Raw genomic sequence first — 14,864 nt, forward strand, 5'->3', positions numbered from 1 at the left:
ACCGGTGTACACTGGATACAGGACATCTTATCAGAGAGAATGGACAAATAAATAATGAAAGAAAGGAAATGATGTATTTCGGAAAACATCTGAGCAGGTAAGTGCCATATCTTATGCTGTTGCTTAGACTTATTGGAAGCATTGATGTTTTGAAATAAATGACGTTACAAAAGTAACTGGTCAACATAATTTCAAGACTCACATGTCCTTGGCAAGCCTAGGACTAAAGGATTTATTTATATAAATTATTGCCGTTATAAAGAAAAATACACACGTGTGCTAACAAGTGAAATGTTCACTAAAACAAAGTTACATAGTATAGCTTTAAAGAAATCATGGCTGACTGTGAATACTACATTTCGACAATGGCATCCGAAACTGAAAACTATTGATTTTAAATGATTCTGCATCCGATCCACTAGGTGTCAGTACAAGATGACACAAAGACAAAAGTTACGCAGTGCATCTTTAATTTTCAATAAATCTAATCTTAACATCATGACATGATATTGATTAAAGTGAGTAAATTAAACTTAAAACATATATTAACATAATACAGTAACTTTTACTTGCAATTATGATGTACATTGTACTTAAATAAACATAGTAAAATTTAAATGAACAATTTACAAGAACATTTCACATTTTAAACTTTCCTTATACGCACATAATTAATCAAGTTAATTAAATCTTTGAAAAATGATGTAAAATTTAATCATTTTAGTTACCAGTGAAATATGACATGATTTTCTACTTTAGGATAGATACACGATGATGCATTGTAAAGATAACAATCATAAATAATATTTACATGCTTGAATTGAGTACAAAAGTACATATTTCTGCTACATTTACTTCACTACCAAATAACAGTTTTTCAGTGTTCACGCTTCAGAAATAAAGCGTGAAACATTCTTCTGATTCGATTCTTGAGTAGTGCGATACACTGCAAGCATTGTGTACAAGAGGCACAATGTTTAAAGGAATAGTTCATCCAAAAATTAATATTCTGTCTTTTCTTACTAATCCTCATGTTGTTCCAAACTAGTATTATTTCTTCAGTGGAATGCAAAATAAGTCATTTTGCAGAATGTCCAAGCAGCTGTTTTCAATAGAACAAATGGATAGTGACCAGTGATATTAAAATCCAAAAATGTAAAAAGCCCCATAAGTATATTTTACAACTGCAATCAAATTATTCAAATTGTATTTTAATCAATAAATAGATATATTTCATATATTATTTTTTGTTATGTTTGTTGCATAATTTATACTATTTACAAGTATTTGATGAACACGCGCTAAAAATGGGTGCTGTCTCTTTAAGAAAATATAAACAGCGTCATTAAATGAGCACATGTTAAAGTGATGACATGAATTACTTTATCTCATCTGTGCCATGCATTATTAGAATTAAATAGGGTAGCTCAGTGAATAAAGATGCTGACTCTGAGCCCTGGAGTCACGAATTCGTATTCAGGGTGTGCTGAGTGACTCCAGCCAGGTCTCCTAAGCAACCAAATTGGCCCGGTTGCTAGGGAGGGTAGAGTCACATGGGGTAACATCCTTGTGGTCCCTATAATGTGGTTCTCACTCTCGTTGGGGCATATGGTGAGTTGTGCGTGAATGCCGCGGAAATAGCATGAAGCCTCCACATGCACTATGTCTCTGTGTCGCTCAACAAGCCACGTGATAAGATGCGCGGATTGACCATTTCAGATGCGGAGGCAAATGAGATTCGTCCTTCGCCACCACAAGGATTTAGACTGCATTGAGAATTGGGCATGCCATATTGGGGATAAAAGATAAGGAAAAAACTGACTAAAGAACAGAAAGGGTACTAAAAGAGACATTATTCAATGACAATTTTTGGACACACATTACACGGAGCAACTTGAGAAAGGATCTCGCTGCTGAATACTTCATCATTATGCTACACAATTAATTCACTGGTGAGTGAACTCTAAACATTTAGCAGCTAGTTGCCAAATATACACATTTTAGTCAAATAGCGCAAAATTTTGTTGCAATTGCCTCTCATTATAGTGGAGTGCTGCGCATAGAGTAAAAGATCAATCTTGGAATTTAACAATCGATATCAAGATCATTCAAAGGTTTGTTTTTCGAGAATGGCTTAAATTATATAAACTATACATCATCTCATAAACATTGGTGAATCCTTTAGCAATAAAATATACTAAATGATATTTGTTTTTAAACATAAATATTAAAAATAAAGTCTTCAAGATTTCTGAAATACATTATTGGGGGCCAAGCACTAAATGTGTACCTTCCTTCATTTGTACCCATAACTTTTGCTAGTTCGTCTTCTGGCTGGGAAACTATGGCCCGTATACACCTTGTATTAAGAATTTTTTCAGGTAATACCATCAAAAGCGGACACAACAATAATTATAGGTGTAAACAGCATCCAAAACATTTTGGGATCTGATCGCTGGCAGCCCTTATACCACAGAAAAGTCCAAAGTCACCACTGCCTTGACTTTGGCTTGATAAACCTGACCTCAAAATCCCAAATTAAATTCACCAATTAAACTGGAACCAAATGAGATCCTGTTAAAAGGTCCATTGGCATTGATATGCAATTTCACTTCAATTTCACTTTTAATTCTAAAACATAAAAAAAAATAAACATTTATAAGTACATTTGTGTGGGGATTGAACCCAGGACAGTTTGCAATGGGGGTGGTGTAAGATTAAATACATATACATATATATATATATATATATATATATATATATATATATATATTTTACATGTGTGCTTCTCGAACCTTAGGGACCCCCAAGAGCTCTGAAATAATTCAAACAATGTTTCTGGAGTCAAGCCAAATTCATTTTCTGCCCGTCCAGTCTTTTTGAACAAATGGTCCAAAACTCACAGTTCTACCGTCCTTTGAGCCTATTAAGGGTGCATATGAGTGTGCTGCTGCGATCGTTTGCCCCTGTAACTGCTGCTGGCAGCTATTAAAAGCCTTAAATTGTTGTATTTTACACTCAAGATAGTGATGTAAAAGGGGTATAAATTGAGCCTTGATACACACTAAACTGCATGTTACCAGTTCACAAATAATATAATTCAAACACATGTGGCATTGCTGGAGTGGCTGGAGGATAGTGTTGAAATATAAAGCACTTCTACAAAAAGAAGATTCATTTGGAAAGGTAGAAACAAGTTATGAGAGAAAGATGCTTTAGGAAAACAAACTGATAGTTCATGAAAGATCTGACAATGTGTTTGGCTTAAAACAGCAGGAAAACACACTTGATAAATGTCATAACTAGTCTGAGACAGCTGTCCTGCCTGACTGATCTCTTTTTGATGCATGCAGACGTTAATGTCAAATAAATAGGATACAAGTGAGCAATATAACGACAGATCTGAACGCATCTTCATATACGTTGAGTGTCTTTGAAACAACAGTCTTTCAAATGAATGTAATATAATAGAAGAACTGAGCAGACATGATCCTAATCATTACAAGTCTTTATAAATACAGGACTTTACCCAACTGCAAAATTAAATTAGATAAATTCAATCACAAATGTACAGAGTAATTACAGTTTGCTTCACTGCAAATAGAAGTGGATTAAATGTGATACATTTGAAGAAATAATTCATCCCAGAATTGATTCTGCCATTATGTATGCTGTAAACAGCCTTTAAGTTTGCAATAACATAATGGTGAATAATAGTGTAAGCTAAATGGGTGAACTATTCCTTAAACAACATCTCCCAAAGGTGACATGACCTGTATAAATGTGCCGTCTCCCAGGTTTGGACCCACTCTCAACCACTGACAGCAATACTGACTAGAACAAAATAAAGAACACAATCAATATTAACCAGAATCTGACACAAAAAAGCTTGACCTTGTCACTGATCTGGAGTCAGATGTGCCAGGTTAAGCTGAACCAGTGACAGATGTTTACACTGATCCTAGACCTGTTCAACCAAGGGTCAAGACTGGCTGAGTCCTGATGTATGTCTGAATATTCTTTCTTGTACACACATCAGGAATGAGTGACTTTCTTATGCTTTAACACAATCACCTTCCCCACAAGGCAAAATAAACCATCAAGACTCTGTTTCTTAACGGCCACTTAAAAGGCCGACATTAATTACACATCACTGGAGAAACATGGTGGAATCAATTATTACTTGACCAGGAAAAGAGAGAGAGGGGGAACGTGAGGGGGAATTGAGATGTGGACTCTGTTACCAGCCAGGTATTTCTATATCTGAGGATGATAGGGAGGATGCAGAACACCAGGGGGATTATGTATCAGAGAGCAGCAGAGGAGAGATGTGATGGTGTTTGTGTGGGCGCACATTTAATCAGTGCAAATCATTAAAGTCATTCGGGGGGGCTGTAGGGTTCCAGCAGCTGCCTGGAGAAGGTGTTGACTTTGTCCACTCCTCGAACTTCATGAGGCAGCAGTGGCAACTTTACAATATGGAAATCTTCATATAAATCCTCCATCTGAGAAGGAAACAGAAAAAGAATGAGTTGAAAGAAGGGTAAGGTAAAGGGAAGGTAAAACATTGAAACAAGGAAAAGACTAAGGAAAATAGAAAGGGAAAACGGGCAAATGAAAAAGGCGATGAAAAGGAGAAAAAGTAAAAAGGAATTGAAAAAAGGGAAGGAAGGCACAAAAGAAAAAGGAAAATTAAGGGAAAAGGGGAACAGGCAAAGGAAAGGGATAAAAAAAAAAAGGAAATTGGCAAAGGGAACGAGAAATTAAAGGGAAAAGGAACAAGGGAAATAAAAGAAAAAGGAAAAAGGAGTAAAGGGAAACGGAAAAGGAGCAAAGGGAAACGGAAAAGGAGCAAGGGGAAACGGAAAAGGAGCAAGGGGAAACGGAAAAGGAGCAAGGGGAAACGGAAAAGGAGCAAGGGGAAAAGGAGTAAAGGGAAACAGAAAAGGAGTAAAGGGAAACAGAAAAGGAGCAAGGAAGGAACAAGGAACGGAAAATGAGCAAGGGGAAAAGTGAGCAAGGGGAAAAGGAGTAAAGGGAAACAGAAAAGGAGTAAAGGGAAACAGAAAAGGAGTAAAGGGAAATGGAAAAGGGGAAAGAGAAATGAAAGGGCAAAGGAACAAGGAAAAGAAAAGGGGTAAAGGACAAAGGAAAAGAATAAAGGAAAAAAAAATGAAAAGGGGAAAGAAAAAAAAAATGGGGCAAAGCAAAAAGTGAAATATAATAAAAGGGGGAAGAAAAGGAAGTGCAAATGAATGGGATAGAAAAAAGGAAAAGGAAAAAGGTCAAAGTAAAAAGGTTAAGAAAATATAAAAGGGAATAAGGAAACAGATATTTCCTCAAAGTAGTCAAATTTGACTGAGGTAAATTAAACCGAATTAGATGTAATCGTTAAATAAGAAATCACCATAAAGATACAAAGCCAAATAAATGAGCCACAAAAACAAATCTCCGCTTACAAACTATTAAGAGTTCAGTGTTAATTCAGTGTTATGGACTGCCTTTTTCCAACAAACACACACACACCTGGTCCAGGTACTTGGACTGAATCTTGTGTCGGGCCTCACACATCTTGCAGGGCCGCTCCATGTCAGGAAAAACCAGCTGGTTGACGATAATGTTATGCGTGTCGATGCGACACTTAGCCAGCTCCTGAATCAAACGCTCCGTCTCATACAGAGAGAGGAACTCCGCAATGCACACGCAGATAAACGTCGTCTGCTCCTGTAACACAACACCGGTCCCACTGGTTAGCTGTCCTTTACCCTTAATCAAGCTCACATTTAGACGTTGTGGGAGTTTAGAAAAAAGTTTAAGACAACTTCTGTGGTGTGACACTCACCGGGTCTTTAAATTGCTCACTGACTGAGCGGATGACAGGGAGCGTCTCCTCCAGTTTAGATGCCAGCTGATCTGCATTCATGTCTCCCAGGCCCAACATGTTACACATCTGCCAAGGGTCGACAGAATTACAGTTAAACAGCCTATCTGCACATAAACAAACCTTTATATATATTAGTCTTACTCCTAGTTTTAAAAAGAGCATATCTGAATCTATTTGTAACTTAATTCAGTGTCTTTATGCCATCACGAGCTGCCATATATATGGGGCGGCTGTGGCTCAGGTGGTAGAGCGGGTCGGCCACTACTCGCAGGGTTGGTGGTTCGAAACCCGGCCCACATGACTCGATATGCCGAAGTGTCCTTGGGCAAGACAATGAACCCCAGCTTGATCCCAATGGCAGGCTAGTGCCTTGCATGGTAGCTCTGCTGCCATTGGTGTATGATGCGATGAATGTGTGTGTGAATGGGTGAATGAGTCACAGTGTAAAGTGCTTTGAATACCATTAAGGTTAAAAAGGCGCTATATAAGTGCAGACCATTTACCATATATGTTGTAACAGTCAGAATGAAATAAATAGTCATATAGGAAAATAAAATGGCTGCAGAAGCTGTGCAATGTGACAAATGACAAATGTGTGAACAACTGAATGTCCATTGTGACGCACCACAAGTAGAGGTCGACCGATTAATTGGCCGATTTTTAGCATTTTTTACATAATCGGCATCGGCCAATATCCACGCATATCAAGCTGATTATTAGGCAGGCGCATCTGTGGGCAGCCTAGTGTTGTTGTGGAACACGTGTCCGATGCACACTGCCCCTAGAGTCATTCTCCAGCAGAGTGAGCAGACCTCATCCAGTGCCTAAGGAAGGAGCTAAGTTCCTTGGAGAAAACAGTAAGGATTAAATTTGTATAACTTCTTTATATTTAAGTAAAAACTTTTGATATGTTACTGCCAACTTCGAGAAAAAACGCGACATGACATTGGGCTACTTTGGATATTGATAGCGTAGTTGAAGTTGCATTATCACAGCAGAAGGGTTGCTATCATGTCACAATAAGTAAGCAAGAATTTTGCAATTACAGACAGTGAATCTAAGACTTTTATTTGTTCTGTTTGTGTGTCTTATATTTGAGAGGGTTGTCACTCAATGCAGATAAATAAGTAATAAAAAAAGATACCAACGCGCTATTGAAGGACTGGCTTTGGTAAGCTCGGACATTACCGGTTCTGCTGTCGGTACTGGAGAAATTAAGAAAATACATTTATTATTGCTATAAAGAGAAAGTTATTTTATCTCGCCAGCCATTTCTATGTATAATAATTCTATGAAACCATTCTCTGATGCAATTTAGATATTCGCAGTCAGAGAGAGAGAGAGAGAGAGAGAGAGAGAGAGAGAGAGATCTCACGCGGTGCCACAGCGAGCACAACACGAGCCCCACGATAGCTGTTTCTGGATCATTGCTATCGTGATACAGAGATCAGATATCAATGTTGAACCCTTAGACCTTTGAAAAGATGTATCATTGTTAACATTAAAGGGTAACTAAACACCTGCTCAGAGTCTGACTCCACCCACTAGAAATATTTGAAAATGCTGGAAAAGTGGGCAGACCCCGGCGGGGATAGAGGGAACGAACACCTGCTTTGTTTATTTAATATATTTGTTATACATTATTTATACAATATGTTTTTACATTATACATTTTTAATTTAAGTGTCAAGTGTTCAATAAATGTATTTGTTGAGAAATTTAGTCTATCTTAAGTAATTATTTGTGTTACATTTTATCTTTCAAATAAAAGGTTCAAATAAGAGGTTAAAAACAAGCACATATCGGATAAATAAATCGGCTGCATTAATCGGCCATCGGCCGACCCGGATTTCAAAAGATCGGCATCGGCCTGAAAAAAACCAATATCGGTCAACCTCTAACCACAAGTGATGGCAGATTTGTTAACTATATGGTTATAAACCATCGACTTTTGGCCTCTGACATTTCTGGCCCCTGGTTCTAGACCAGCAGGTATAACCACTTATTCTATGTCTAAAACTGATTCCACAATGTATACTTTTTCACAGAAAGACTTTTGTCCAGTGCTGGTATAAACAGATAATCAATTTCCCAGCATGCAGTGCCGGTACCTGTGAGATGAAGGGGCTGATTTGGTTCTTGATCTGCATGAGACGGCCCAGTCCTCGCTCTACGATGGTGGGGAAGTTGAGCAGACGTAGAGTGTGTCCTGTGGGGGCCGTGTCAAACACCACCACTGAAAAATTCATCCCTTTCACTAACCTACAGAAGAACATACAGAGACTGGTGAGGACTAGAGAATATATTTGAGCCACACATTTATTTAAAACAAACAAAAACATTTAAAAAGAAAAATGGTCAATTTGTATTCACATGGTGATCCTCCATCTAGTGGTGGAACAGTGATCCTGCATAAAAGGCCATCTTAATTCATCCTTCTCAAATACAACAAGGTGTTCCTCATAGGGATGGGCATTTGAGTCATTTTGTAGTTCAGAAAGTCATGCATCCAAAGCGCATTGAGTTGTAATGGCAAGATTTAGGTTAATTGTTGCTAAAGCCGAACGAGTACTCAATTAACTGATTACTCGTGCACATCCATAGTTCAGAACAAATTATTTTAAACCACAATAAAGTTTAACAGTTGCTGCCATTCAATTCTTCATAGTGAAACAGATTTTTATCAAGAACATGTCAATCTTTTAAGCAGGGATGTGCAAGAGTAATCGACTAATCAAGTACTCGTTCTCACCAGCAATTCGACTATTAAAAACACTACTCAAATAACACAAATGTATTTTTCTTTGCACATCTGCCTGCCGTGAACTTTACCTCTAAATCCACTGGATGTGTCGTTGAGGTGTTGGCTGAGAGAAGATGTGATAGCACAGTGTTTCACTAGCAATACTTCTAATATTTTGATTCTTATTGAATCAACTCTATTTGTATTCGGTTCTTGATGGAGTCATGCAAACCATCGGACGAGTATCTGCTTTAACCTGTTGATGTGCGCCCCCTTTTTGAGCACAAACCATGAACTTAAATGGTTGTATTTACGGGACCCTTTGGAGTTTGGACACAGTTGTAGTATCTTTTGAAAAGACGACACTTTGGGCTTTATTTCCCAAGTTTCAGAATTAATATATGTTGTTAATTTGTAAAGTTAGAGAAGTTGAAGTTTATAGTAATGGAAATATTTTGTGCTGAACATGTTTTTATAATCTAAAAAAACAATAATAAAAGTGCCAAGACACCCCAGAAATACAATATCCTCAAGGTCACGAGTTTAAAGAAGTTACGTTATAAATTTGAAGATAATGAACAGTAAATGAGTTTCCTGTGAGCTTTTTTCTCAGTAAAATCTCTGGAAGTGTACAGAGTAAAATTAAGGCTCCGCCTTTCAAGACGACACTGCTCGGCTATTATGAATGAAACTACGCTGCATTTTTAAAAATAGACTTTGTAGACGGGCTGGTTTTGTTTATGAGACTCTAATATATCAGATCATAAACAGTTTTACAACATGAATGCTGCTCAGATTGCAGTTTGATGAAGAACGATGATGAAGGCGAGATCTCATGTAAACAATGGAGAATATATCAATATTTCTCACATTTATCACTTTTATGGACAAAAAGTGCGATTGGATGTTTTTCAATGAACGCTTGACATGGACGATTGACTCAAGTGTGTTGAACTGGATTAATCTGGCGATCGTGTTTTCATAATAAAAGTCCCGTTTTGATATTGCATGTTTTCATTTGTACTCCTGCACAAATAACTCAATCGCTGTTTCTGGATCATTGCTATCATGATACAGAGATCAGATATCAATGTTGAACCCTTAGACCTTTGAAAAGATGTATCATTGTTAACATTAATAGACAGTAAATTATATATTAAATGTAAGCAGAGTGACGTCACCACCGCGTGTGGGGGAATTGCCTATCAACAGGTTAATGGTGGAAGAAACTGTGAAGCGGTGCAAGAAACTCAGAACAGTATGCAGAGCTAATTTTATAAAAATTAAACTTTCACCAACATGTGAAATTGTAAAAATGTGATGGCCTTTATGTAGACTCCGAGTCGATATATGTGCATTATCCTAATGCCGTCAGTATTGGTTTCTATATTTCTAAGCTTTGGATGAGTGCAAATGTTTTTTACTTACATTTTTATAAACGCATATTGTTAATTTACATTTTGTTTTTAAAGAAAAGCATTGTTGAAATTACCTTGTTCTGAAACTGTTCTTGGTAATGTTTGTGAATAAAACTAAATATACATTACACATCCGTATAATGTTATTTTTTACTAACATTTTTTATTTAAAAGTAAAAAGTTTAAGTTAATCAGGTTAGAGTACTCAACAACAAAATTACTTTAAAATGTCAACCGATCATGAGTTTAGTTAGTTATTTTACACCATGCCAGCTTCCAAGGCTATTTTCATGGCAAAAAACAAGTTAAAATACATTAAAAGTTAGTGAGATTTAAAAAACTAAAAACTATATAAGGTTTTTAAAATTTATTTTCAAAAAGAACTAAAACTGATTCAGGGTTTACTTTGTTAAAACTGTCTTCAGAAGTGTTTGTAGTGTAAAATAATTTCCTAAAATAAATAAATCCAGCACAATTCAAAGACAGTGGATTCTGGCATGCGGTGCATAATGGCGGATCTTCGTCTAATGTCCTATTTGGCAACAGGTGTAAATTATCTGATCCCAGTGATTACTGAAATTAAAAACTCGTCTTTTACCCACTACATGGTGGATTTCATTACATTTGTTTGTAATGCATTGATCCCATTCAGTTTACAATTTTTTGATGATGTTGATTATGGAAGGTTTCAGATCTTAGGGTGGTATGGAGCATTATTTAAAGAGCACCTATTATGGGTTTTAACGTGCCTGATTTAGTTTTAAAGGTCTCATACAATAGATTTACATGCATCCAAGGTCAAAAAACACTTTAGTTTGCTCATTATTTAAATTGCTGCATTACCTTTTTTTCCCAGTATCAAAAACGACTCGTTCAATGATCCGTTCTAAAGCATTCATTCTAAACTCCTCCTTTCAGAGAGCCTACTCTGCTCTGATTGGTCAGATGTCCCAATCTGTCGTGATTGGTCTACCGCTTAGTGTAGTGATTTTAGGGTGGGTCAAAACTGTTCGCGAGCAGCTAATGAAGGCCAGAAGCGGGTTTTTTGTTACCAATTATGTAGGTTAGTACAGGAAGTAAGTCTGGAATTACTAACGACTCATTTCAGATGTTCAGAATCAGTTCTTTCTTTTGGGAGTCAATAACTCCATTCGTCGTGCACTTTGATTTTTGAAACTTTGCAGACTTTTTTACATTCACAAATAGCTATATAACACACTACATGAAAGGTAATATTTGGAAAAACCATAATAGGTTTGCACATAGGATTGTAATCCATAGAGAGCTCATAAATAGACTGTTTTACTCTTTGAGAACTTTTGAGGACACAGACCACCCCTGAACCCTACTGTCAGCTGGATTTTCCGTTCAATACCGTTCATGAATTTTCCTCTGTTGCAAATACAAATGTTTTCTACATAGAGTGCGATTAATATTTGATCCGACGACTTTTGCAACGCTGTTTATTTTGATACTAAAAAAAGGGTCACTGATAAGATTCTTCCTTGAGGTACATAACTCTTGTCTGTGTGAGTCCAATAGGGTATTACCTACCCTGACTTTAAAATGTGTCTTTGATAAAAAGTTAATAAAAATGGGTAGATGCCCTCTAAAACCCTATCATGAGTTTCATGAGTATCATACGGTTGTTAATTGGAAAGTACCTGTACATGCTTCTGTACAAGCCACAAGTCATTTTGGTCATTTTTTAACCAAACCATGAACTTAATCACCCAATCATACATTTAACAACCTAATAGACACACTAAAATCATGTTAAAACCTATAATGCTACACTTTGAAAACGGTGTGTATTTATGCGGACTGGGCCATTCACTTTCATTTTAAGTGCCTTACTGTAACCAAGATTTTTGCTTTTTTTAAATATATATATATATATATAAATAAATAAACAAACAAGGGATGAGTCGAAATAATTTTTTTTGGTAATAAACATTATCCCACAAATGCTGTTGATTGAGCTTGAATTGACTGAGTTCAACATGTGACACTGTCTGACCTCATGACCTCCGCATAGCTCATGGCCTCGTCAATGCCAGGAAAAGCACTCATGGCTTCCTGCATCATCTTCTTCCCCATACTGAGCATGTTGTCCTCTTCAAAGAACTCATCGGGCAGCTCTGCCACACCCAGACTGGGGTCGATCTCCTACAGACAGAAACACCAATCGAGAAAGAAATCCAATCAGATTATCTGAATATAGTTACACAGGCATTATAAATAAAGACTCAAAGAATTAAATGCCAGTTTGTCAAATCAGATCAATCCTGCAGATAGCCAACAGCAAGTTGTTTCTAAACTACACAAGAGTCCTGGTCGACTTTCTCTTTATTGGTTTCTTTCAAAAATTGATTCACAGGTAAATGACGAGGAGCTCATTTTCTTTGTCCAGATTTTTTTAATTAGAATTGTTTTTTTTGCAATTCATACAAAACAATTACTTGCATACACCTCTTCTATGATTTACATGTTTTCCATTTAGAGTTCAAAGTTAATTTGGGGCTTTTTCTGGGATTAAGGCCCAAATATATTCCATACGAATATGTCGTCATTTAGAACAAAATCTGGCCAAAAAGACAGTGTTTTTGCATTTGTTTCTGTGGTTCATAACAGCTCGCCAGGGTGAACTTTTAGGAAAACTGAAACCGACTGCTTCACACCTTCTTACTGCCATTAGTCATCGGTAGGTGTGACCTAGAGCTCCACTTACCTTGACACCGACAGCTCATTCTGCTTCAGTGTTTCCCATTAATTACACAGTCCATTTAGTCCTGCCACAGTTTCATAATGAACCGAAAATATTTTTACAATTCTCACAGTAACAAAATATCTCTAACATTGTGTTTTGTGCCATTTATTCGGCAAGTCATCTCTTAATCAGTTTTTTTTTAAACATTATGTTCAAGTCATGTTGTGTGAGCCTGAGAAAACTTTTCTTTACCCAAAACTCGTTTACCTTTTTTTTGTAAATCTGGCTCAGTTTTTGAGATTAATTCATTAAGTGTTAGTTCACCTAAAATTGCAAATTCTCTCAAGATGTACTAACCTTTAAGCCAGGGGTGGGGAACCCTGCTCCTGGAGGGCCACTGTCCTGCAGAGTTTAGCTCCAACCCTAATCAAACACACTTGTCCTTAAAATCAAGTAATCCTGGCGACCATGATTAGTTTCCTCAGGTTTGTCTGATTAGGGTTGGAGCTAAACTCTGCAGGAGACTGGCCCTCCAGGATCCCCACCCCTGCTTTAAGCCATCCCAGATGTGGATGACTCCTTCAGCAGAACCGAAATGAAGATTTCTATTAGCACATTTCAGCTCTTTTTGTCCATACAATGCAAGTAAACAGTTGCCATTAGACTGCTGGCTATTTGACAGTCCAAAAGGCATATTTAGACAGCATAAAAGTAATCAACATGACTCCAATTAGGGGTGGGCAAAATGACCAAAATCGTACATAACGATACGTCTAATTTTACATCATGATTAAAGCTTTCTGGGAAATCAATAAAAATGGGCTTATATATTAAATAACCATATTGTAATGCCTAATGTTCTTATCCCAATTCTAGTGATTTGAGCAATGTCATTATTCAGGCCAATAATTTGCCCCTTCTGAAACACAGTAACATCTTTTCCACCACCACGGTATACATCTTCCAACATGGTTGATTAAGAATGAGAAGCTACACACTTCATCAGTTCAGGTTAAAAGAACTCATGAACAATATTGAACGGTTTATATGGTTAACGCACCATTGCGAAGAGGTTGTCGTAGCCCTTGACTTTGGTGGGCACCTTGGAGAACTTCTGGTCAAAGGCATCAGAGATGTTATGTGCTGGATCTGTGGAAATGATGAGAACGCTCTCTCTCACCGCCGCTAGCTGGACCGCCAAACTACAGCTGCAACGAACAAGACAGACAGTAAAAAATTATTTTTAGTAATACAGGACAGAGCTTAAATAAAGCAGCATTTGTACATTACGTGGTTCAGATCCAAGAAGGAAATCAGACAATATTAAAAAGAAAATGATGCATGAACTTGCATGAACTTACAGGTGTAATGACCATCTATATTTACAATCAAAAACAAGAACTCAGTTTGTGAATCCTGCCATTTATAAACACCTGTTGCAATGACAACACATATGTCATGTCTGTACTGCGATGTTGCTGAACATATAGCAGAGGTCTTATTAGATAAAAATGTAACGAATGTGTTAATTAAATGGCTGATATAACCCACATTCAACCCAATGTTGTATAACAATATTTAGAATGAATAGTATCACTTACTACATAGTTATTCACTTACGAATTATGACTATTTTAATAACTGTCAATATGTAAATAATTATATATGCTATTACTATTACTAGTTCTAGAGCAGAACTGCCATCTACCATTCCCTCGAACGGCAAAACACCAGTATTTATTCACTCACCTGCACGTGGTTTTGCCCACGCCACCTTTACCCCCAACAAAGATCCATTTAAGTGATTTCTGCTCAATTATATTCTTTAATGTAGGCTCTAACGGCTCTACATCAGGCGCATCTTCAAACTCATCTTCCATTGAAGCTGCCATGTTGCTCTCGAGTAAGGTCGCTAAAGCTGCGCACACCGCCATTTTGGCTCCGACATAACAGTAACTTCCCACTTGTGCAGATGAGCTATTGATCCGAAATGGACGCTGTATGGCGCACAGTTTCCACCGGAAGTGTGACGATTACGTTGATGACTCAGCCGGACTGTTCCAAACACTTCCTCTGAATTAGAATATTCCAGAAGTTAACATTTCTATT

General features: G+C 37.1%; 1 protein-coding gene across 1 annotated transcript; it reads right to left on the reverse strand.

Annotated features, from left to right (window-relative positions):
- Positions 1–2,788: 2,788 nt before the first annotated feature.
- Positions 2,789–14,651, reverse strand: LOC127644163 (ATPase GET3-like). Its single transcript, XM_052127200.1, has 7 exons — positions 14,505–14,651; positions 13,816–13,963; positions 12,066–12,214; positions 7,996–8,146; positions 5,843–5,950; positions 5,527–5,724; positions 2,789–4,505 (listed from the first exon to the last, which is right to left on the reverse strand). Exons 1-7 carry the CDS (start codon positions 14,645–14,647, stop codon positions 4,380–4,382), a joined length of 1,023 nt encoding a protein of 340 aa, XP_051983160.1. The 5' UTR covers positions 14,648–14,651; the 3' UTR covers positions 2,789–4,379.
- Positions 14,652–14,864: the final 213 nt, after the last annotated feature.

Source organism: Xyrauchen texanus, chromosome 5, assembly GCF_025860055.1.
Source record: "Xyrauchen texanus isolate HMW12.3.18 chromosome 5, RBS_HiC_50CHRs, whole genome shotgun sequence".
NCBI classification, from domain to species: Eukaryota; Metazoa; Chordata; class Actinopteri; order Cypriniformes; family Catostomidae; genus Xyrauchen; species Xyrauchen texanus.